This window comes from Trachemys scripta, chromosome 8 (assembly GCF_013100865.1).
Source record: "Trachemys scripta elegans isolate TJP31775 chromosome 8, CAS_Tse_1.0, whole genome shotgun sequence".
Classification (NCBI taxonomy): domain Eukaryota; kingdom Metazoa; phylum Chordata; order Testudines; family Emydidae; genus Trachemys; species Trachemys scripta.
The window spans coordinates 80,078,648-80,102,217 of NC_048305.1; the positions used below are offsets into that span (position 1 = coordinate 80,078,648).

A 23,570-nucleotide genomic window follows, 5' to 3' on the forward strand; every position below is an offset into this window, starting at 1 on the left:
GAGTTGTGTGCTTTACACTAATATTTAACACTAAGTTCTGCAACTTTTTATCAAAGTTTATTAAAACATTTATTCTTAAACAGAACATTGCTAGCATCTGCTATGGGTACATGGAAACCTTTTTGTGCTCTTCCTGAGTGACTCAATGATAAACCAATAGCTTAATAAAAATCACTTTCTGTCAAAGACATAATGGTTCAATATGTGTGTGGCTGTGGATATTAGCTGCATCCATAGAAACAAACTGATAAGAGATTGAGTTTCAGTATTGTAGAGAACATTATTATTTGTTTATTATTATAACCCAGACTGAGGACATTGTACAGTATTGATAACATGTTGCTGTTTGACGTTAAAAGATTTTGCCATATGCTTTTGTTTTTTACTTAAGTAAGTTTTTGGGTGTGAGCATTTTTTCATCCTTAACAGAAGACATTGTAAAACATCTCATTCTTTTCATGCCAGTTATCTGAGTAGCACTACTTAGTGCTCTGTAATGGGTAATATGTCACAGTGTGGCCATGATTTTACTTCTAGGTTGTAGGCCTGTACCGATTATGTGGTTCAGCAGCAGTCAAGAAAGAGCTTCGAGAGGCGTTTGAGAGGGATAGCAAGGCTGTTACTCTCTGTGAAAACCAATACCCAGATATTAATGTGATAACAGGTAATGCACTTACTTTTGTTTTTAATATATAACTATGAGAAATCTCTATCTAAATAAAGAAAATTGTGCTTTAAAATGGCTCATTGGAGAGTCACACAGACAAATCCATTAGCTACACTTCGTTTTGCTGAACAAGAAAGGGAAGATGAATCCTAACTTTTGTCATGTAAAAATGAGATGTGCCAGTGATAGAGAAACAGTGTAATGAGTTGTGGATAGGGGTTTGAAGTGAATGGAGGTCTCCGTGGTGTGCCAAACCTTTAAGATTATTTATTCTTTGTATTGTGATAGCTCCTGGGAGACTTAGTCGTGACCAGTACCCCATTGGGCTAGATGCTGTACAAACACAGAACAAAAACTCAGTCCCTGCTCCCAATATCCTATAATCTTAAGAGAAGAGACAGCATGTGGATATAGCCAAACGGGAGAGTACAAAGAAACTTGTCTTATTTACGAGCTTAGGCCCCAGTCCTTGTGCTAATTTTACAAATAATTCCATTGGCTTCAATGGGACTACTCACAATACAGAAAGTTACACACGTCCATAAGGCCTTGTAGAATTGGGTCCTTAGACCCAGATCCTGCTGCCATTTAAGCCAATAGCAAAACTTCCATTGATTTATGTGGGAGCTAGATTAGTGAATAGTGCATAGAAATTCAAGGTGTGCAGTGGGAAATAATTGTCTATTAACCTGATCATATGCATACTTTTTTTGTTGGTCATTTATAGAAAATTAATTTGGGGCTGATTTTATCTAAAGTCTTATCTGTCTGTGTAGTCCTGCCACTCAGTGGGATTACTGGTAAGGGTTTGGAGAATTGAGACAATTTTTATGATGAGAGTCTTAGTTTGGATAGCCTTCTGGAAATAAACCAGAATGTTTTGTGGTATATACTGTGTATTTCACCTGTAACATTTAGTAGTAGGAATCTTTGTTTTTTTAAAAGGTGGAATAATTTTATGACTAACCTTAGTTTACATAACAAATATTAATCTATTTTCAAGCTTCATGGTATAAATTGATTGCCTGCAGAAATTGGAATGGAATTTTTCCTTCATATACATTCAGGGCTTGAAAATTTACTCAGCATGTGGTAGCCCTGGTGCAAATTTTGCTGGGCTACAACATCCTCTGTCACTTGTAAAGAAATAACAGTTGTGTTATTTAATTGTTTGTACTTTAATTTCCAACATATTGTCAGTCAACTTTCGATTTTATGCATATTTTAAAAAAGTAACTTACTGCTAAGGGTGGGTGAGTAGAAGAAAAACTTTATCAGCAGATTTTATGCAATTAATTTTTGCTAAAGAATATCTTTGCAGAATAGAATTTGACCAACCCTATTTACTGTTTACTTGGCTAGTTTCATTGTTGGTTTTTGCCAGTTACTGGCTACACCCAGAGGCAGGATACTGGATTTAATTATATATTCTTTATTTTGAAAGGTTGCACAATGAACACTCATCAAGATCTTTTAAAATATTCTTTGATTTAACTTCTTTTAATAAATTCACAAGAAAAAAGTGATGATAATTCTTAGGACCAGTTTCTTTCAACAAGAGTTTGTTATGGTCCTGTGTTGCTCTTGATCATTGTAAGCAAGCACTGGAAATGTAGATGACTGTTGTTGCTTAGGTTTGTGAATTAACTCATAGAAACAAGAGTTTAATTATGTCAAATATCAGAAACCAACAGCTTAATAGTGGGCTGTAACTAAGTAATGGCCAAACAGATGTACTGCTAAGACAAGTTTTGGCTCAATAAAAAATTGAAATAGCATCTCGCACCTTAATATAAAGCCTCATATACTATAAACTGTCAGCAAGTACAGAAGCAATTCAGACACATGGAAGACTTATGAAACAGTTCATATCCACACCCAGAAAAATTAGTGATATTTCTAGGGTTGCCAACCCTCCAGGATTGTCCTGGAGTCTACAGGAATTAAAGATTAATCTTTAATTAAAGATTATGTCATGTGATGAAATTATGAGGAATATGTCCAACCAAAATTGAGAACCCTAAATATTTCATAGCATTCCAGTTACCTGTGCACCTCACTACTTCAAGTATTTCTTATAATTGATTTAAGCTTAGGTTTGACCTGGGATAGTGCTAAGTGTAGAAAGAAAGCCCTGGTGTTGCAGCTGCACTAGTTTGGTCCTTCCAGCACAATCCCACAATACTGTGGATAAATACAAAAGATCACTTTAATTTTGCAAAATACATTGGTGCATGCTTTTGTTGTTCTTGATTGTTGAGCTACATCTGTTTGAATGTGCAGGGTCTCCTGTACTCCTGACTTCTTGTTTTGAACTACTGCAGCTTCTTAATTTTTTGCATTTGACTTTTATTTTTATAAGGTATAAGGCATACAGTTTTGATATCTTTGTTTTTAAGGAAGAATCAGATATGCTTCTTTATACGTTATAAAATGTATGCTGCTCTGTTTCTGAAGAAAAAGCATATTTTAAGGAATCGCATTTAAAAAATTATTTGCTACAGCACCTCTTCAACTGTGCAGTTCTGAGACTCGCGATGCACTGGTTCTCTAACAGTTGGCAGGGTTGCTGTATGTGTCTGCACACTGAACTAGTTACCTTCCCCAAACTGTAGCCAGTTCTATCACTGGTTACAATCTAAACAGTTCAGTCTTTGATGAACCTCTAATGCCTGCTGACATGTCAGAGGCATCATGCATACTTTTCCATCCTTATTTGTAAGTATCTGTTAGTGCATATTCACCTACATTATCTCTTTGTTGATGAAGAACAGGTTTCTTAATAAGCCAAATCATGTGTTCCCTAAAATATGAATAATCTTAAATCTTAGCTCTTTTTGAAGACTAGTGCTTTATGTGGGCCCATATTGAAATTTGAGCAGCACTGTTGTTTTCAAAACATTATGAAGATATTTTTCTTTTGACAGTTCTCCAAAGCCTAAGGAATGAACATTTAATGATTAAGTTTGACTGAGAAATGCTCTTGAGGCTGGCACTGGCTTACACGCAATTAAATGCGCTCGTGGCTCAAAATAAAATGGGCTGCCAGTTTTAGGAACTAGCCAGTAGTAATGTTGTTGCATCATGTCTGCTTCCATCCATGTGAATTCAGATCTCTGAGTAAAGCATGTAATACGGTTAACAGTTCAGTGGATCAGAAAAATGAGAAATTAATGAAGTGGATGGTGGTTTCTGCTTGCTGTCTAAATTTGTTCTGTGTGGTGAGTGGTTGTGTGAAGGAGAAAGCAGCAGTGAGCTGGCAGTCAGGAGAGCATAGCTTAGATTCATAAAAATAACTGCAGCCTCTTACAGGGCTAATTTAGCAAAGGGAACAGCAAAAGGATTGAGAGGTCAAAGGGCACTCCATGGCTCAAAACTATTCTGTTATTCGGGAAGTAAGAGAAAGTTATCTTGGGGGGTGAGGGGAGAGGGAGAGGTTGGTCCCGTGACTATGGACTATATTGTATTAGGTGAATTGAAAAATCCTATTTCTTTTGTTTTTTACTGTGCAAGTATTTGTAATAAAAAATAAATATAAAGTGAGCACTGTATATTTTGTGTTCTGTTATAATTGAAATCAATATATTTGAAAATGTAGAAAACATCCAAAAATATTTAAATAAATGGCATTCAGTTATTGTTTAACAGTGCGATTAATCGCTATTAATTTTTTAATTGCTTGACAGCACACACACACACACACACACACACACACACACACACACATATATATATAAAAACCAGGAATATATAACAGCCTTGCTTTTTGAAGAGGACCATGCAATAAAAAAGCTGTCATCGGAATCTTGAGATGGATCCTTGAAAGGACATGTGTTTACAAATGTAAAGGAAGAGTAAAAATTTTGATTTAAATATACGTTGGGTTGAATAGTGTGTACTGAGTGTGCATGATATAACATTTCTTTCAGTTAGGAAGTGTGCACTTAAACTTAGATGCATGTCTGAGGAATGCACACCCATTTAGCATGTCTGTGGGTATGAGCCTGCTCCTGTTGATGTAAATTTTGAAATTCACATTGGTTTCAACAAGAGCAGAACTTGGCTTCAAGTGTGGACTGTTTGTCTCAAGGAGTTTATAATCTTCTCAAACTGAAAGGCTCTAGATTCCCCCCCCCTTTTTTCCTCTGCCCGTTCTTTCTTTTCTTCTTTCTTATTTATAGGCTTTAAAAACCTTGGAGAGTTAATGTTAAAAACTATTAATGCCCTGATAGTTATACAGCTAAAGCTGGAACAAATCAGCTGTGCTTTCAACGGCAGTGTTAATTTGGCCATGTTGCACTAATCAGCAAAGTAGGACTAGGAAATAGTACACTTGTGTAATGGGGGGCGAATTAATGTTGCTCCTGGAATCTTTGCTTTCACATTTTCTGACTTGCTACAATTTTGACTGTTCTTTCTTAAAATTGTTTCAATGCAGTACATTTTCCTTTTTTACTTTTCTTTCAAAGAAATAAGAACAAAGATTGATAATAGTTGTAATAGTTGTATTCCACGTATGAAGACCATCTAAGGAGGAAAAACTAAATCTCCCCACTCTCTGTATTTATGCGAAATTAATTTTTAACAAAATATTTAGTGACACGGTTTACTTTACAGCTGGCTCATAGAGCAGGCTTTGCATTGAGATTTGTAACAACTCTGGCTTTGTTAAAGAACACAAAAGTGATGGTATTTCTGTCCTGGTTTGGGGAGTGACATGTCCTATGTTTGGCAGATACTTTAAAATTATACCTCTCTATTTCCTGCTTCCAGCTCTCTCATGCCAGGTGCTGCCACTAACCAAAGTGGAGGCTGCATTTATTAGGTTAATTATGGTAACATTTTATAAAAGGAGTTTTAACTAAAATGAAATATCAGATTATAATAGGTTTAACTGATTTGTATCTTAATTAAAGTGGTTGTTTGCATGATATACTGTGCTTGGACATTTTGTAGCACAGAGTGATTTTTTTTTTTTAATTTTTTTAAATGAGAGTGGTAAAAGAGGTAGGGTGGAGAGAGAAGTAAAACCTACACATCTTTAGGTGGTTTCTTTGTTTTTGTAATTCTGTGGGGGTTTTTTTTGTTTTGTTTTGTTTTTTTGCTTCTAGATACCAGGCGTGTGTTTGTTGTTTCCAAGTGGCTATGATTAGTGCTCTTGTTTTTTCTGTAAGCAATTGAAATAATAATCACCCTGAAGTATTAGCCAGGAGTTTAGACCTGTTTACAAAAATTTGCAATTGCTGAGGTTAACTCCCCGCACCCACTCCCCCGCTGCCCTTGCCCTCGATTCTATTTTAGACAGATGGCGAGGCTCATAGAGAAGCAGGTGTAGTGAAATGCTTCCTGGCTCTTGGCATCCCACAGAATCACATTTCTCTTCTCCTTTTCCTCCTCCCTCTCTACCCCAATCCTTTCCAAAATTACTTTTATAAATGGTCATCTGCATGTCCTGCATGGTCTTGGCTACACTTGCAAGATAGAGCTCATTAAAGCAGCTCCAAGCGCTCTAACTCCCGGTGTGTCCACACTGAAAAGGCACGTAGAGTGTCTGTACTCTGCAGCTGGAGCGCTCCTGGTAATCCATCTCCTTGAGAAGCATAAAGCTTGCTACGCCCTGGCTGAAACGCCCGGGCATCAGTGTGGGCGAGGTGTTGCGTTACTGTGCTGTGACTGGCCTCCGGAAATGTCCCATAATCCCCTGAAGTCAAGTGGTCACTCTTCTTGTGGTTTTGAAATTGGCTGCAGGCATGCAGATATCCCCTTTCAAAGCTCCGTTTCTGACAGCCGGCATACTTATCTGCTCCAGGACAAAGCAAACCATTAGTGTAGAATGCTGCTGTTGTGTGGGGGTGGGGGCGGGGAGGCTATGCTGCTGTCTGAACTTACAAGGCAGCATGCTAACACACTTTCAGCCCCCCAAAACACACTTTCTCTCCCCCCTCATACACACTCCCCCTCCCCCCCATTTGAAAAGCATGTTGCAGCCACTTGCACACTGGGATAGCTACCACAATGCATTGCTCTTTGTGGCGTTGCAAGAGCTGTAATGTGGCCATGCCAGTGCGCTTGCAGCTGACAGTGTAAACACACGGCAGTGTTTTCCCTACTGCGGTCTCCAAAGGTTGACACAGCCTTGTCTCTGAAAGCTGCTTAGTGTAGACAAGCCCTGTGATCTTGATACATTCTTATGTTTAGTGAGAGTTGCAGGAGTTCTGCACTTCTTGGGCTTGGACATATAGTTGCCAAAGAGGTGATGAGTGGAAATGTCAATGAATGGGAATGGCTGCTGTAGCCGTATCATTCTGTGACCATTGATCTACTTATTGACTAGTGCAGCAGCTGCAAGTGCTCCAGGTGGTTAGAAAGTGGGACGTTGGGTGGGGTTGATGTTTTTGTTTGAGGGATTGGCTACTCTTTACTGCTTTGGATTAGTGTTAATTCACAGAGCATGGCCTTCTAGTGATACTTGACAATCAGGCATATTTTATAAACCATAATAAGAAACAATGAGATGAATAGGAAAGGAATTAATCACCAGGCACACATGAAGCCATGTGTCACTAGGCTTTGGTGTAGCAGAGAGATTTAGGTCATTCCTAGTTACTGTAACTCTCCCTTCCCTTTGCTGAGACAGCAGATGTGTGGGAAGGCTACTAGCAGCTTCTTTTCTGCTCCTCCCCTACTTCTTGTAAATGGCAGGATCCCGAAGTGACATTCTCCAACTTACCCTTGAGAGAGCTGTGGATGAGATCACTGATAGCATACAGTTTCCATGTGTGCATGTGCCCACCCCATACATACATCTTTCCTCTGGGAGTACCTGGCACCTTTCATATGTCAGGCATCCTCTGGTGCCTTCACCTGGATAAAATACTGTCTGTGGGCCTCAGTGTAAGTTAATGCAAAGTAGTTATTCGAGTAATTAAGAACTCTTATTCTATTTTCTTTCTTGCTATTCTGGCTGTGAATAAAGCTAGACAGTAGTACTGCACTGCTTTTGTTCTGGAAGGACAGAGTCTTTTACAGAAGGTGGTAGAACCACCAACGCAGAGGAGCTGGTGTAATAAATAGCACTGTTGAGAGCCTAACAAAGGCTCTATTGCACTGTCATGCAGCAGAGCCAGCAAGTAGCGTGGAGCAGAACAAAAGGGACTGGGGAAGAGCAAGAGAGCAATCTTACCCCAGTGGGGGCAGACTCCCAATTTTGATGAACTTGTAAACTTGCACTGAACACCAATGAGAAGCATTGTTTGTATGAATAATCCTGTATTGAGAAAGAAATATAACTCATTCTGGGGCAGCTAGAGTTCTGTCATTAATGGGGGTATTTAAGGTGTTTTCAAATTTTTAGTGTGACCTGGACTATGAAAATGTCTGAGAAAGAGAGCTCTGATTCAGAATAAAGCAATTAATCTTCATTCTTGTGTGTGAATTTTATACTAGTATGAATTGCGTATGACAAGTTTTGGTGGAATGCATTTGTGACCTGTTAGAACTGGAGAGATTTTTATCATGGAGAAGAAAAATGCTCTCATGTTAGCAGTCATTACTGCACCTACTGTGCACAACATAGGCAGTTTCTAAAGTGCTCTGTATACTGGCAGTGCAAAAATAGAGGAAGGATAGTTCAATGGATGGGGACTGGCTTGGGAGACCTGGGTTTAATTCTTGCTCTGCCACAAACTTCCTGGGCAAATCACTGAGGGTATGTGTACACTGCAACCACAGGCTGTGATTTAACCTAGCTAGCCACCTGGGTAATTACCCAGGGTTCCGGACAGGGCTGTACAGCCCATGCTAAAGTCTGGGATGCTGCAGCTTCATCTATTCCACATATGTATTTTCCTACCTCTCAGGGATGTTGTGAAGATATCTTCATTTAAAGATTGTGAAGAGCTTAGATCAGGGGTGGGCAAACTTTTTGGCCTGAGGGCCACATCTGGGAATAGAAATTGTATGGCGGGCCATGATTGCTCACAAAATTGGGGTTGCGGTGCGGGAGGGGGTCAGGGCTCTGGTTGGGGATGCAGGCTCTGGGGTGGTGCCAGAAATGAGGAGTTCAGAGTGCGGGAGGGGGCTCCAGGCTGGGGCAGGAGAGTTGGGTGCAGGGCAGGGGGTGTGGGCTCTGGGGTGGGGCTGGGGATGAGGATTTTGGGGTGCAGGAGAGTGCTCCAGGCTGGGATTGAGGGATTCAGAGTGTAGGACGGGGATCGGGGCTGGGGCAGGGGGTTGGGGCGCAGGGAGAGGCTCAGGGGTGCAGGCTTACCTCAAGTGGTAAGTGGGCGGCGCTTACCTCAAGTGGCTCCCAGAAGTAGTGGAATGTCCCCCCTCCAGCTCCTATGCCGAGGCGTGGCCAGATGGCTCTGTGCATGGCCAGGCAGCTCTGCATGCTTCCCTGTCCGCAGGCACTGCCCCTGCAGCTCCCATTGGCTGCTGTTCCTGGCCAATGGGAGCTGTGGGGGCAGTGCTTGGCACTGGGGCAGCATGCAGAGCGGAGGCCCCTGGCTGCCTCTAAGCGTGGGAGCTGGGGGGAGAGGGAGCATGATGCTACTTCTGGGAGCTGCGTGGCGCAGCCCACAACTCTGCTCCCCAGCTGGCACGGGGCAAGCCCCAGACCCTGCTCTCCAGGAGGAGCTCAAGGACCAGATTAAAACAGCTGGTGGGCTGGATCCAACTTGCAGGCCGTAGTTTGCCCACACCTGGCTTAGATACTACAGTAAATATAAAAGAGAGAGAGATCTGCGGTAAGTCTAGTACTAATAGTGCTATAAGCATACTTGAAAAAGTTTCCAGAGCCCCAAAATATTATGAAGGAATGAAATACCATCATCGGGTAATGACACTCCCAGTAATGCAAGCCTTTGGGAGCTCCCCAAATAATATGATTTTAGTCTATTCTTATTTCCTCCCTGCAAATGTAAGATGTAGAAAACAGCCTGGCCAATCCTCTTATAGGAGGAGTGCAGGTTATGTGCCTTACCACTCTCAAGAAATTCTGTAATGTGAGAGTCTGCAGCTTGTTAAATGCATCTGTTTCTGTCTCTTTTGTGAAGGTGTCCTCAAGGATTATCTAAGAGAGCTGCCCTCTCCCCTGGTAACTAAGCAGTTGTATGAAACAGTGTTAGATGCCATGGGGAAAAATCCCTTGAAAATGACAGCGAGCGGTTGTGAAAATGACCCAAGTGACTCTGAGCATACGGTGGCCCTTCTTGATTGTCTGCCAGGTGTTGAAAAGGTGAGTACTATTGGACAGCTAAAATGATAATAAATCGCCAGTTGCAGAAAGGGAAGGAACTCTTTTTATTAGACTATACATAAATGCCTCTGAGTTCTTATGTTTTCTATTTGTAACCCAAATACCCACTTGATAGATAACACTTTCAAGCTGTCTTTTACTTTAGGGTCTGTATTTCTGGGTTTAACTTGTACTTTGTGTGTTTTACCTCTTCCAGTGTACAAAATGGAATTAAAAATGCATAAGGGTATTTTTTAAAATTGTTAAAAGGGAGATCCTGACTATGAGCTGTTTTAAAGTCCCATCGCCATTTTTGTTATCCTGGGTATCCTAGCCAATGTTTACCTGAGTAATTGCATTCTTCTCCTCTAAACATATGAGATAGGACTATAAGCTACCATATGTTGTAGTGTAATAGCTGTCGTGTTCCATCCAAGAGAATACTGCAAACAGCATATCCTGGACAGGCAAAGTGAACCCTGTATATAGATTGTGGAGTGCTGTGGGAGGATTCAGTCTGAAAGGCACTCTGTAAATCCCTCTTGCTGAATTATTATTATTATTATTATTATTATTTATTATTAACAACAGTGCAATAAAACTTTAACCTGGTTTAATGTTGGCATAAATAGATTTTACAAGAGCAAAAGTTAAAGGTTATTAACAGAAAAACTAAAGAATGAGAACTGACTTGATTGTTTAATGTGTATACTGTAAAGGGACAAGCAAATTGCTTTTATGCAAAGTAGAACATAGTAAATGTTTAATTTTTAGCCAGCAAATGTGCTTAAGTATTTTATTACCTTTAATTTAAAAGATGAATTAATGTTCCTTTAAGAAATTTTTATTGATTTGATTGCCAGCTGTTTGTTGGTTTTTCACTTTTATGTTGAAAAGTGCCCAGAATTCAGGATGGATGCTTCAGTAATAAATAAAATAATCCCGTGGACAGCAGCTAGTCTGTGTTGCAGAAATGAATGCTCATTCTCCATCGAGGAGGACTGCATTTGAGGTGGTGAAAGGAGCAGGTCCTGCTTCTGTGTTTGTACATCTGTTCTGTTCTCTGATAGTTCAAAGGCTGCTTAACTTCTTGGTCCTACGGTTTAACACATAACATTACAGTACCGTTGCTCTCAGAGGTGCACGTCCTATGGCAGGGGTGGCTGAGCCGCATGCGGCTCTTTTGCAGTTAAAGTGCAGCTCACAGAGGCCCTCCATATACCTCCCCCCATTCTCCACCTACCTCACTGGGCTGGGGGGAAGCTTGTGGCTTCTGCCCTGCGGCGTGTTGGTGGGGCTTCAGCCCCACGGGGCATGACTGCCAGGGCTCAAGGCTTCAGCCCCGACACTCCCCTCCCTGCGGGCTGAAGCCTGAGCCACGGCAGGCACACCCAGCTCTCAAACTTCTGAAGATTATCGTATGCGGCTCGGAGGGTTAGTAAGTTTGGCCACCCCATCCTATGAGTATGTGATGTATTGCCTGAGGTACCATTCTCTCTTCCTGATGATCTGCGTTCTTCAGGAGAGATTAAAGGAGCAGCCTTGAACATTTTGAGCAGATACTAACCCCTTATTGGGGTGTTTATGGGGTTGCACATTCATAAACAAAGCCCTTTTCTTCAAGATTACAACTATTCCTAGAAGTTGCCCTTCTAACTAAGGGGTGTAGTACATAGGACTTGAGTGTCCATGGCTGACAATCCAGCAATTTTAAAGAATTCTCAATTCATGTAGGGCCAGATTCTCAACGCATGTTGAGTAGTATTGTATTCTTCTAGTCCCACTTTGTTTAGTGGAACTACCACTGGGGTAAGGAGCTAGACAATATGAGTAAAAGCACCAGAAGCTAGTCCTTAATGTTAAATGAAAGACACTGCCCCTTTGCAAAAGAATCTTTGGAAGCTAAGCATTTTGAATGCTGAAAAAGACGTAATTCTAATAAGTCATTTCCACTTAAGGCATACCTGGGTGGCCAGGGATAGAGGCCAATTTTTATTTTTATCAAGCCAGACTGACTTCTTGTGTCCCTGCTGCTTCTTCAGTTTCTTTCCTTTCTCTGGTGTCCTCTTTTCACTGTAAGAAAATCTATATACATAGATCAGAGGTCATGTAAGAGAGAAATTTTTTACCCAAGACATCTGTCTTAACCAGCCTGCACTGTAATGGAGTCCAATACAACTTGATGTTCAGTGCTTAGATACTGCAGTGATTGTGTTATAGGATATGTGACAAGTACCCTTGAAAATAGCACTGTTAAACAACAGCCAAAGGATGATAATGGACTGTATTTTTGCTTTATCTAGTTACCTGAAACTTAACTCTTCATTTTAGGCAACCCTAAAGATGCTGCTGGATCACCTGAAATTGGTGGCGTCTTATCATGAAGTAAATAAGATGACGTGCCAGAATTTAGCTGTGTGTTTTGGGCCTGTCTTACTGAGCCAGAGGCAGGAGACCTCAAACCATAATAACAGAGTCTTTACAGATTCAGAAGAGCTTGCTAGTGCCCTGGACTTCAAAAAACACATAGAAGTTCTTCATTATTTGCTCCAGCTATGGCCAGGTAATAAAGTTTATGAAAAAATTCTGTCTGATGAGAAAGCAACATCATCAGATCCTAAAATATAACCAAATCTTTTACTGTGTGACTATAGAGTGTGGTTTACAGGGTATACAAACGGTATTGGGACTCTTGTCAGTTATAAGATTCAGAGTAACAGCCGTGTTAGTCTGTATCCGCAAAAAGAAGAACAGGAGTACTTGTGGCACCTTAGAGACTAACAAATTTATTAGAGCATAAGCTTTCGTGGACTACAGCCCACTTCTTCGGATGCATATAGAATGGAACATATAATGAGGAGATATATATACACACATACAGAGAGCATAAACAGGTGGGAGTTGTCTTACCAACTCTGAGAGGCTGACCTGCGGGTGGCTATATTACAACAGAAAAACTTCAAAAACAGACTCCAAAGAGAGACTGCAGAGCTAGAATTGATATGCAAACTAGACACAATCAACTCCGGTTTGAATAAGGACTGGGAATGGCTGAGCCATTACAAACGTTGACTCTATCTCCCCTTGTAAGTACTCTCACACTTCTTATCACACTGTCTGTACTCGGCTAGCTTGATTATCACTTCAAAAGTTTTTTTTCTCTTAATTAATTGGCCTCTCAGAGTTGGTAAGACAACTCCCACCTGTTTATGCTCTCTGTATGTGTGTATATATATCTCCTCATTATATGTTCCATTCTATATGCATCCGAAGAAGTGGGCTGTAGTCCACGAAAGCTTATGCTCTAATAAATTTGTTAGTCTCTAAGGTGCCACAAGTACTCCTGTTCTTCTTTTTGTCAGTTATAGCAGCAAAGAGTCCTGTGGCACCTTCTAGACTAATAGGCGTATTGGAGCATGAGCTTTTGTGGCTGCATACCCACTTCTTTGGATTTATGGGTGGGTATTCACCCACGAAAGCTCATTCTCCAATACTTTTGTTAGTCTATAAGGTGCCACAGGACTCTTTACTGCTTTTACAGATCCAGACTAACACGATTACCCCTCTGATACTTCTCAGTTATAGGTTAATATGTCACAACATACAACTTGGTGATAAAAGAGACCACAGTAATTTTATTATCTATTGTATCCAACTGTTGTTTTATTAAAATGTATAATTTAGTGGGAGATCCTGTGCTTTGGTGATCTCTCTACCACATGAAAATGACAAGATTTAAAAGTGCACATACAAAAAGCTGTTTTAGTGCCTTTTGTGTAGTGTTCTCAAGCAACTATGATAATAAAAATAGACAAAGGTAAAAAACCTCACGTACTGGGGTAATGCTCCTACACATGACCTAACTCAGGTTTCTGCTGTGTTTGGCATTTTACCGACTTTGGCCTGAACAGGTATAGATTCTTTTGGTTTTATGGCTTCTTAAATTGCATGGACAGACCTGCTGAATTATTGTTGTTTGTATTACAGTAGTGGCTAGAAGACCCAGACAGAATTTGAGACGCCATCTGTACAACTATGTAACAGAAGGCTTTGCGGAGATAGGTAATGAGCCAGTTTCTGAGAGGTGCAGGGCACCCATAACTCCCATTCACTTATTGCAGGTTTCATGTGTTTAGCAGCTCTTGGGAACAGGCTCTAGTAGAAGGGAAGTGAAACTTCGATATTTTTAATGAACCTGCCAGGATGCAAGTGAAGGACATAGTTCTGTTCAGATCTGTGCTTCAGAGGTAGAAGGATGTTGCCAACTTCTCGTTTCCTAAGGTATTCAGAGACCTGATCAAAGCCCATTGTAGTCAATGGAAAGACTTGCATTAACTACAGTGGGGTTTGGATTAGGCCCCTTATAAATTATTTTTGAACTTTTTCTCCTGCTTAGTAGCTAGCTATTGAGCTGGCGTCTCCCCTTATGAAAACCCTGCAGTAATTCACAGTAACAGGCTCAGCTGTTGTAGTCTCAGGGGTGTAAACTGGAGTTTGAGAAAATTACGGGGGGGTCTTTAGTATCTTTTTATAATAGTTAAATATTCCCTGGCCAACAGAATCCATCAGTCACCTAGAGATACGTAAGTGGGTGGAAGATGAAGGTCTGCTATATCTCTTGTTTCCTGACATGAACAATTATTGAAGCCCACTTAGTTTCATAGTAATCGGATTTGTGACAGTGATCAGAAGTAATCTCTTCCATTACCTACCTGCTTGTTAATACGTGTTTCTCAAATGTGCACAGAATGAACATTTTTATTTTTGAGATTGCAGAGGTTAACTATAGTGATTTCATGAAATATTTTCTCATCTGTTTTGCCTTTAGGACATACTAAAGCCTCTTAGGAAACTTTTGATTTGCGTTAAAGTATCCATTGAAATATGGGATAAAACTACTTGATATGAGGTTTAAACTAACTGAGATTATTTTTTTAACTCAAACAGAAGAAATCCTTGTTCTTTTATGTAAGATTAACAGCAGATCTACAAGAAATGTCTGAGGGTATGTTATGGCATGTGTTTGGCAAGTGATTCAGGTATAAGTGAAGTATGAAGGACAGGATATATTCTGCATATGCCACGCTTATTACAGAAAATCTGTTTCAGAAATGTTTGAGAATAAATATTTGTGTATCCCTTTGCCAATAAATCCTTAATACCAAGAGTCAAAATACAGGACCTGGAAGGAGAGGAAAATCATAATTATTACAAAACCTAAAAATTTACCTAAAATAGTTTCCCCATACATCATCATGTCACAATTGAATTCAAGGTTGATATCTATCATCTGCTTAGGATAGAATAAAAATGCTATACCTTTTAGAAAATGGGAAATCTCCCCTTTTCCAGTGATGTATAGCAGTGGTTCTCCAGCTCTTTTTATCTGCAGACAACTCGCAACAGAGAGAGAGCTGCCCAATTTCTCACTGGATGGTTCTGAAAGCATTTAATTCCAGAAACCACCAGGAAGGAATCCTGGAACTCAGGACTGTGTGAAAGAAATAATTAAATATTTCTCTGGCAAGTTGTGCAAGAATAAATAAATAAAAGTTAATGGCCGTTTGAAACTATTTTAAGTTTAAGTTGAAACCGTTTTAAGTGTTTCTCCTGGAGGGGGAGATGGATTAGCAGACAAAGTGCAGGTCAGGCATATGGGCACAATGAATGCAGTCTGCAGTTTATTACATAACTACATAAGTGGGAATAAAGGTGAACTTCAAAAGTTTATTAATGTTTTTGTTTTTTAAGATCACAAATATATTTACTAATATATTTTGAAGTAAAAGTATATGGAAATCCAAATTTTTAAATATTAATCTTGCAACTCCACCAGCTGTACCCTAGCTCAGTGGTTCTCAAAGCCGGTCCGCCGCTTGATCAGGGAAAGCTCCTGGCAGGCCGGAACGGTTTGTTTACCTCCCGTGTCCGCAGGTTTGGCTGATCGTCGCTCCCACTGGCCACGGTTCACCGCTGCAGGCCAATGGGGGCTGCAGGAAGGGTGGCCAGCATGTCCCTCGGCCCGTGCCGCTTCCCGCAGCCCCCATTGGCCTGGAGCAGCAAACCGCGGCCAGTGGGAGCCGCAATCAGCTGAACTTGCGGACGCAGCAGGTAAACAGCCTAGCCTGGCCCGGCCCGCCAGGGGCTTTCCCTGAACAAGCAGCGGACTGGCTTTGAGAACCACAGCCCTAGCTCACATTTTCTTGGGGGAAGATCTCAAAGTGGGTGCTGCTTTATCTAGCTAGTAACTTTGGTTATTATCTGTTGAGAGTCTTTAGAATGATTGACTGAAGTAAGAGAATTGTTTGAGAAGGTGTAATCTGTCTTTGGGTGGAGCTGTGAAATGCGAGGGGGTGAGATGAATAAACAAGTAGAGGGAAACGTGAGTCTTCTGCAGGCTTGTTTGAAATTACCACAAAAAATTCCAAATTTCTGAAGAACCATGGAGAAGTGTTTTTTAAAAGTACCCCAAGGTTTCCCATACTACATTAGATACTGATCAGTATAAATAATATTGTGGGACAGACAGTGACTCAGCCTTCGTGCATACCTCTTTATCACTATCACAAGAAATAACTTCCACCCTGGGAATATCACTAGGATCAGTGCTGCTGCTGCCAAAAATGTTTGGCACAAAATCACTCTGCATCGGAGGCTAATGCCATTTTAAGGTCTACAACAGCTGCAGCACTCATCTGTCTGTGAGCACCTACTTATGCTTTATATCCTGGCAATAGAAACAATGAGTTTGTTAGGAAATTTAAATTGTGTAGCGGAAGAATAACCCAGTATAAGTATGCAAATTCTCATCTGTTCGGTTTGGGGTATTTTGTTTTGGATATTGAAATTTCTAATGCTCACTGCCAGTCAGATATTCTCAGCCGTTAGACCAGCACTTTGTGGGGAGCCAGTGTTACTTCTGACTGTCTCAGCAATCTTATGAAGCCAGTCAAAGGGCCTGAGGGGATGTCCCCATCAGAAGAACTGGAACAGCTGCTTATCAAAAAGATAAATGGCAGTGCTTGATCTTCCATATTCTTCTGGTCGGACAATGATCATGTCATGGCACTGTCTCCACACTCGGGGGGGGCCAGGATTCCCATTCCTTCAAGATGTAACAAATGTACACCTGTTTCATCGTGGATGTGCTTTAGCATAACGGCTCAACAGTCATTGACTAATACTGGAGCTGCCTGCTATAGGTTTGGCTAATTCAGCCTACAGAAATGAAAACATCGGTTGTATTTCTAGTTGCAAATTAAGGTGGGATTTGAACCAATAATGTACAGTACCTTTGGTTTACAAGAATTGTGCAGAACAATGACTACAGTGAAATTAAAGTAAAATATGAATGCTTAAATGTAAATCATTCTTCTGAGGGTAAAAAAGAATTTGACTCAAGAAGGAAAGAGCACAGTCTAGTGTCTTAAGCTTAATCTTCCTGTAGATTTAGCAAATTTGATAATAAACATGTTGTTGTGCAATACTTCAATTTCCTTATTTTTTCAAGTGAAAACAAATGGTCCTTGTTCAGTGGGAGAGTGTAAAGCTGGCAAGTTATTGTTAACCCATGGACGCTTCATCTTAATGGAGCAAAGTCCAAACAGAAAGACTTTTGTTAATGTAAAATAAAACAAAAAGCCAAAAAAGTTATTGAAGATTACTGTGGTATACCTAAAATGAGACTAATGTCTTGCATAGAGACCAGTTATGGGTCCAGAGAGGAGAACATTTGAGACCTCCCAGGACTGAGACCTTTATGTGTCCCTAACCTCTGTTTGTCAGAGGATGGAGATGGATGGCAGGAGAGAGATCACTTGATCATTACCTGTTAGGTTCACTCCCTCTGGGGCACCTGGCATTGGCCACTGTTGGTAGACAGGATACTGGGCTGGATGGACCTTTGGTCTGACCCAATATGGCCGTTCTTATGCTTAAATATAGAGGACATTAATTAAAAAGAGACCGAGTTGGAATCTTCCTGATCTCAAGATATTTGTGTATGCTACATTTCTAGCAGTGAAAGAGAATGCATAACCTGCTTGTTTAATTTCAAGAGGTAATAGTCCACTGCACAGCAGAAAGAAGTTCAGATATTTAGGAGGCATGGGTCAGTAAAAATATTTGTACTGTTTACCATAGGAAGCCGATAACAGAGGAGGAGTCTTAGTAACTTATGCTGTGTAATCATGAGTTCAGGTAACAAACCGTCAAACCTGTTTGAGTGTATTTTATCTTTGACATGGAATTATGGCTGCTTAGATAAATTAATACAAAAGAGCTTCTATTGGTAGTGCATAAAACTTTGGACAAAAGAGAAATGCAAGAGTTCAACTCTGATGTGCCTTCAGCTTCTCTAAGTGTTTCTCAAAGTGGTATTTTTATTGTGTTTTTAACCTCTACATGCTGTGCCTGTGTTTTGTTACACCATTTAGTTTGGAAGAGGCCTGTGAGCTAAGCTGTTTGCTTTTATTTGACCATAGCTAGATGGTGATTAACTCAACTGCGTGAGTTAATCAATGCTCTGGAAGTTTTCTGTTTTTAAATAGACTTTTTCAGTTGCGGATTAAATATGGCATGAATCTTCAAAACTGGGCCTTCCACTAGATTTTCCTTTTAATCTAAGTGATGTCAGACAATGGCAGAAAAAAATAATAGTGGAATGTGTTGGCCATAAGTTTGCATGTATTAATGCATGTTTTGAGTATGTAAAGTAGAGTGAAATAAATGGACAACCTTTCGTTGCTGGTCTCTACTAGCAGTATGATTGTTATGATTTTCATTAAACTTCTTCTTTGTTCTAGTGCAATGTTCAACTGCCAAAGAATCAACATACTCAAACATGTTTCCAGGGAACCAGTCGTCTTTGAATTATCTGAGACCCAAGAAGCAGCGGCCTCAGATGTTGAATTTGAGCAGTACTGAAATGTCAGGGGTACTTAGGCCGAGACCAGCCAGATTAGACAGTCCCTCAAGTAATCGCTATGCAGGAGACTGGAGCAGTTGTGGGGAAAACTACTTTTTGAATCCAAAGGAGACCCTAAATGAAGCAGACTATGATGATGTTCCTTCAGAAGATACAGAAAGTGGGGAAGATTGCAGCAAAGTAGATGGACCTGATAGACTGATTGAACACGCAAAATCCATGTCTAAAGAGCATACATTTCAGACCTATTTGACAATGCAAACAATAGATTCAGCAGTGGACCACAGAGTAAACCTCAAAGACCTGCAAGAAAGTATTGATACTCTGATAGGAAACTTGGAGCGGGAACTCAACAAAAACAAACTAAATATCACTTACTAATTTCCTTGCATGATACCTGCTGTTGATACCTCCCTGTTCCTCCACCCGCCTCCTCAAAAAAGTCTGTCTGTCTGGTTTTTCTAATGCATTGTGCAATAATCTGTGGCCTCCCTTCGATAAACAAATCCAATTTAGCCAATCCATTATTGTGGATAATTTTTCTTCTCATTAGAAGAATACATTGGCCTCACCCTCCGTGGTTTAAGTTGGCCTTTTAGACTATGCGAAATGATGTTAGGAAGAAGTGATTTCCCCCCTCACCCCGTCAAGGTACTATGCACTTATGAAGCTTGGACAGTATGTGACAGGAGATAAGGTGCCATCTTTGTCTGCTCTGTGTAGCAACAGCACTCTTCGTTCCTGAAACTTTATACCTGGTACGGACATTCCTCTTAGTAGAGGATTAGTGTTTCTTGGCCTGTGATTTGCAGCATGAACTTTAGGTAGATCCCATTCTACCATCTATGTCACCTTTTCATTTGCAATGCAAAGGCTGCTATGAAAAAATGCTTTTTATACATATATAAAAGTTTAGCTGTACAAAATATTATTGTATTCCTGTATTAACACTTTTCAGTAATTATTTAAACCTGCAAAAGTTAAATATTTTTCTAACCTTGTTTGTATATATTTATGTACATGTTTGTATAGTTATATTGGGAAGCGGGAAATCTGAATTAGATAAGGAAACCGTTTCTAAAAAGCTCCACATTGTGATGCCAAAATAAGGATTCGCTTGAGCAATGTAGCATTTGATTTTACGCACAGAAATATGTGCCGAGAGAGAGGACATAGTGAATGATTAATATAAATGACCTTGTGTCACATGTTGTGCTTCAGTTCACAGCTGTTGACTATTAACTACATTAAGAAACCATCCAGTTTAGTTTTAAGTAGTATTCCAGCATTTCCTAAGTGTTTCCAGTGAACCTGTCTGTTCCCTTTAAAGGTGTCCTTCAAGCAAAGAAGGGGGATGGAAAGGATTGTGCTATTTATTTTTTTTAATCCTTTCTGATGTATGAAGAAGGTCTGAAAGGGTTTTGGGATTTAAAGCTGTTATTTGGGGAGAGGGTGTGTGCTTTTTCTTTTATCTTAGAAATAGCAGACTGTTAAATCTTTAATGCCTTTGGAAGTCATCTTGCATGATTCAGATGTTCATTGGGAACTTGGAGGTGATAAATACCTATGAAAGGCAGTCCTGTGACACCCCCCCCCATCAGTGTTTTAATTAAATAGGTGTTAACTGAAACAAACAAAATCAAGAGTTTTAAACAGTCAGAATGAAAATCACATCCCCTCTCAATCAGATTTCATTTCCTTGGTATCTGTGATCTCATAATATAGTCATACCTCCCATCAGCTAGAGTCTTCCATGGCAGGCAACTGAATTTCTAAAATAAAAAAAGCTGAGAATTTTGTTTAATTTTTTTTTTTAAATCCCAAGCCACCTTTGTAACATCATAACAAGCAAAAGGGCACAAACCCATTGTTTTTCTTTTATAGCTCACAGGATTTTTACTGGGAATTCAAACATCCAGTCTTAATCAACTAGCAGTATAGGATTTAATTTTCTTGTTTCTTTTCACTATGTCCGCATCCTTCGATATCTTTCCTATTGCCCTGTAGTAAAAGTGCTTTTAGCTAGTACATACCTCTATACATTGCCAGGTTTTATAATTATTTATTTACAGTAGAATGGCATTGAGAACTAGGGTACAATTTTACTACCTTTTTCTAAAGGAATATCTTAGCATGGTTTCAAATGATTTATTCATTCTCATTAATTTATTTTTGTTATAAGTGTTAAAATATGCAATACAATATTGTTTTAAATGTAAATTTAATCTGACACATTTATCAATAAATCAATGTATTTTTTTAAACTTTTATACAGAATGTGTATAATTTTAAAACTATAAATTTTAATTCTAAATAAAAATTTGAATTGAGAATAAAATGTGATCAAGTCTTGTAAGTGATTATTTAAAAACATACTTTAATTAAAGCTATCTACTGTACACATGCTTTGGCAGAATATATTATTTGCTCGATAGATACTCTAGTGGTTTGCAGAATTTTTTTTTCAGTCACTCGGAGAATTTTGTTTTCTAGATTGCATTTGCATTCATATAGGATTTTTAAAAAATTTAATGCAATAGCATTTGTAGATCTGTTTTTGTAAGCAACTTTGAAAAGCAGTGTTTTTGATGGCAGTTCTTGGTATGTTACAAAGATTTGTTGACAGTTTTGGTTAATCGGTTTCCATATTTGTATAAATATATTTAGCATTAAAATATTTTTGTATAAATATTCTTTGGTAAACCAGACTATTTCTTACATTCTCTGTGTTTACAGTATAGACTACAAAAGGGTCCATTATGCAAAAGTATTTGGTGGAAATTTCTTTCTTTTTTTTTTTTAATGTACAGATGTATTTCCTAGGCTGAATAGTGCATTAACATTTTATGCAGCAAACACATTGCTTTATCAAAATTAATTTAAACTTTAATATCTTAACAACATTAGAACCCAGTAATCGGATGACCTGTAATGAATTACTTGAATTAATGTCAAGCTCATGAGTTGTTTAATTATACTAACGCTTCCCTTTTCAGAGATCTTGTATAAGGGATCTAACTGCAGGTAAACAAAATTTATTTTGCAGTTTGAATGATTGTGGTTGCCATGTTTGCTTTTAAATGGGTTATGACAACATCCTGTAATATCTTGGTGTCCTGTAAACATTTTGTTTGTTATATACTGTGCCTATTCACAAATCTGTTTATATAATATTTGTTCAAGTTGCATCCTTCTGTCAGACTTAGCGTTGTAAAAGATTCTTAAAGAGCTGGATTAGTATGTGAATTCCCCATGACCAGGGAAGTTAAATGCAGGGATTAGAAGAGCGTAGTTCTAGCAAAATGGAAATTAGCATTTCTTCTAATAGATAGGTCTTCATGGCATACAAGAGATGAGCCTCAGGTTCTGCAGTCTTTACTCAGGCAAAACTCCCAGTGAACTCCATGGATAAGCCTTGAAACATTTGTTTAGTAATAAACTACAGTTTCTTGAGTTCCCCATTTTTGTGTGTTTTTTCCAGTACAGTTCATGAAGGTGGTAGTGCAGTGGTTTGCACTCTGCAGGGCCTCTTACTACTAGAAGGGATGTAAAAACTAGATTTTACAGCACATAATATAATTCACAGGCAGACTGTCTTTGAGCTTTGTGGCCTTTCTACTGTCCCAGATAATGAAGAAGTTAGATGCAAATGAAGATAACACAGAAACATGTCAAGAAATCTTACCCAACTCACAAATATGCAAACTGCTTTCCCATAAGAAAAGTGTGGTCATTTATATATTTGTACACGTGTCTGTTGATGCACACACAGCATGCCTGGGGAAAGCACCAATCAAACGACTTAATTTACAGTCCAGTGGAAATAGGAGAATGGTACCGAGATCTGTACTTCTGATAATGCTTATCCACTGTCTTATAAAATGATCACAGCACTGATCAGTAGATCTCAAAGGTAAGTACCATTTCGCATATGGGGAAACTTAAGACACAAAGAGTTTAGCTGATTTGCTCTTGGTCATACAGCAAGACAGTGGCAAAGCTGGGGCAGAACCCAGGTCTCCTGACTCCCTATCACTGATGATGTCCACTTAGCTATTCTGTGTCTCTGGCAATATGCATCTCAGTAGCCATAGCAATATGCACCTGCTTTGTGAAGGAAACTTCAGCTGCTTCCCTCAGAACAAAGGTGTTTATCAATCATTGTTTGCCGACACTCCTACCCTGGCTGAGCTAGTGGATATTGTGACGGGTTGGATCACAGAAACCCCCTTGGGAGCTGCCACCCGATGTGCAAAGACTACCCCTGCTTCTGCTTTCCCTGCCAGCTCAGGACTCCAGCACCCTGTCTTGCTGAGCCAGACACTCCCGTCTGGCTCCAGACACAGACCCAGGGTCTGAATCACTTGTCCCAAAGCTGCAAGTTTACCTGAAAACAGCTCGCAGTAGCGTGCTTGTCTTTAGCACTCAGATGCCCAACTCCCAATGGGGTCTAAACCCAGATAAATCCGTTTTACCCTGTATAAAGTTTATGCAGGGCAAACTCATAAATTGTTCGCCCTCTATAACACTGATAGAGAGATATGCACAGTTGTTTGCTCCCCCAGGTATTAATACATACTCTGAGTGAATTACTAAATAGAAAGCGATTTTATTAAATACAGACAGTAGGATTTAAGTGGTTCAAAGTAGTAACAGACAGAACAAAGTAAGTCACAAGCAAAATAAAATAAAATGCGCAAATCTATGTCTAATCAAACTGAATACAGATAATCTCACCC

At 39.6% G+C, this 23,570-nt stretch overlaps 1 protein-coding gene across 3 annotated transcripts in view; it reads left to right on the forward strand.

Annotated features, from left to right (window-relative positions):
- The window catches only part of SYDE2 (synapse defective Rho GTPase homolog 2), a 50,505-nt gene extending 29,406 nt beyond the window's left edge, over positions 1 to 21,099 (forward strand). For 2 of the 3 annotated variants that reach the window (XM_034778183.1, XM_034778185.1), the window contains exons 4-7: positions 538 to 664; positions 9,724 to 9,905; positions 12,237 to 12,468; positions 18,710 to 21,099. In XM_034778183.1, coding sequence (XP_034634074.1) covers positions 538 to 664; positions 9,724 to 9,905; positions 12,237 to 12,468; positions 18,710 to 19,212 — 1,044 coding nt within the window. In that variant the 3' untranslated portion in view covers positions 19,213 to 21,099. Of the gene's footprint in view, positions 1 to 537; positions 665 to 9,723; positions 9,906 to 12,236; positions 12,469 to 18,047; positions 18,105 to 18,709 lie in introns of all 3 variants that reach the window. The other variant, XM_034778184.1, reaches the window with a different exon arrangement.
- The last annotated feature ends 2,471 nt before the right edge of the window (positions 21,100 to 23,570 follow it).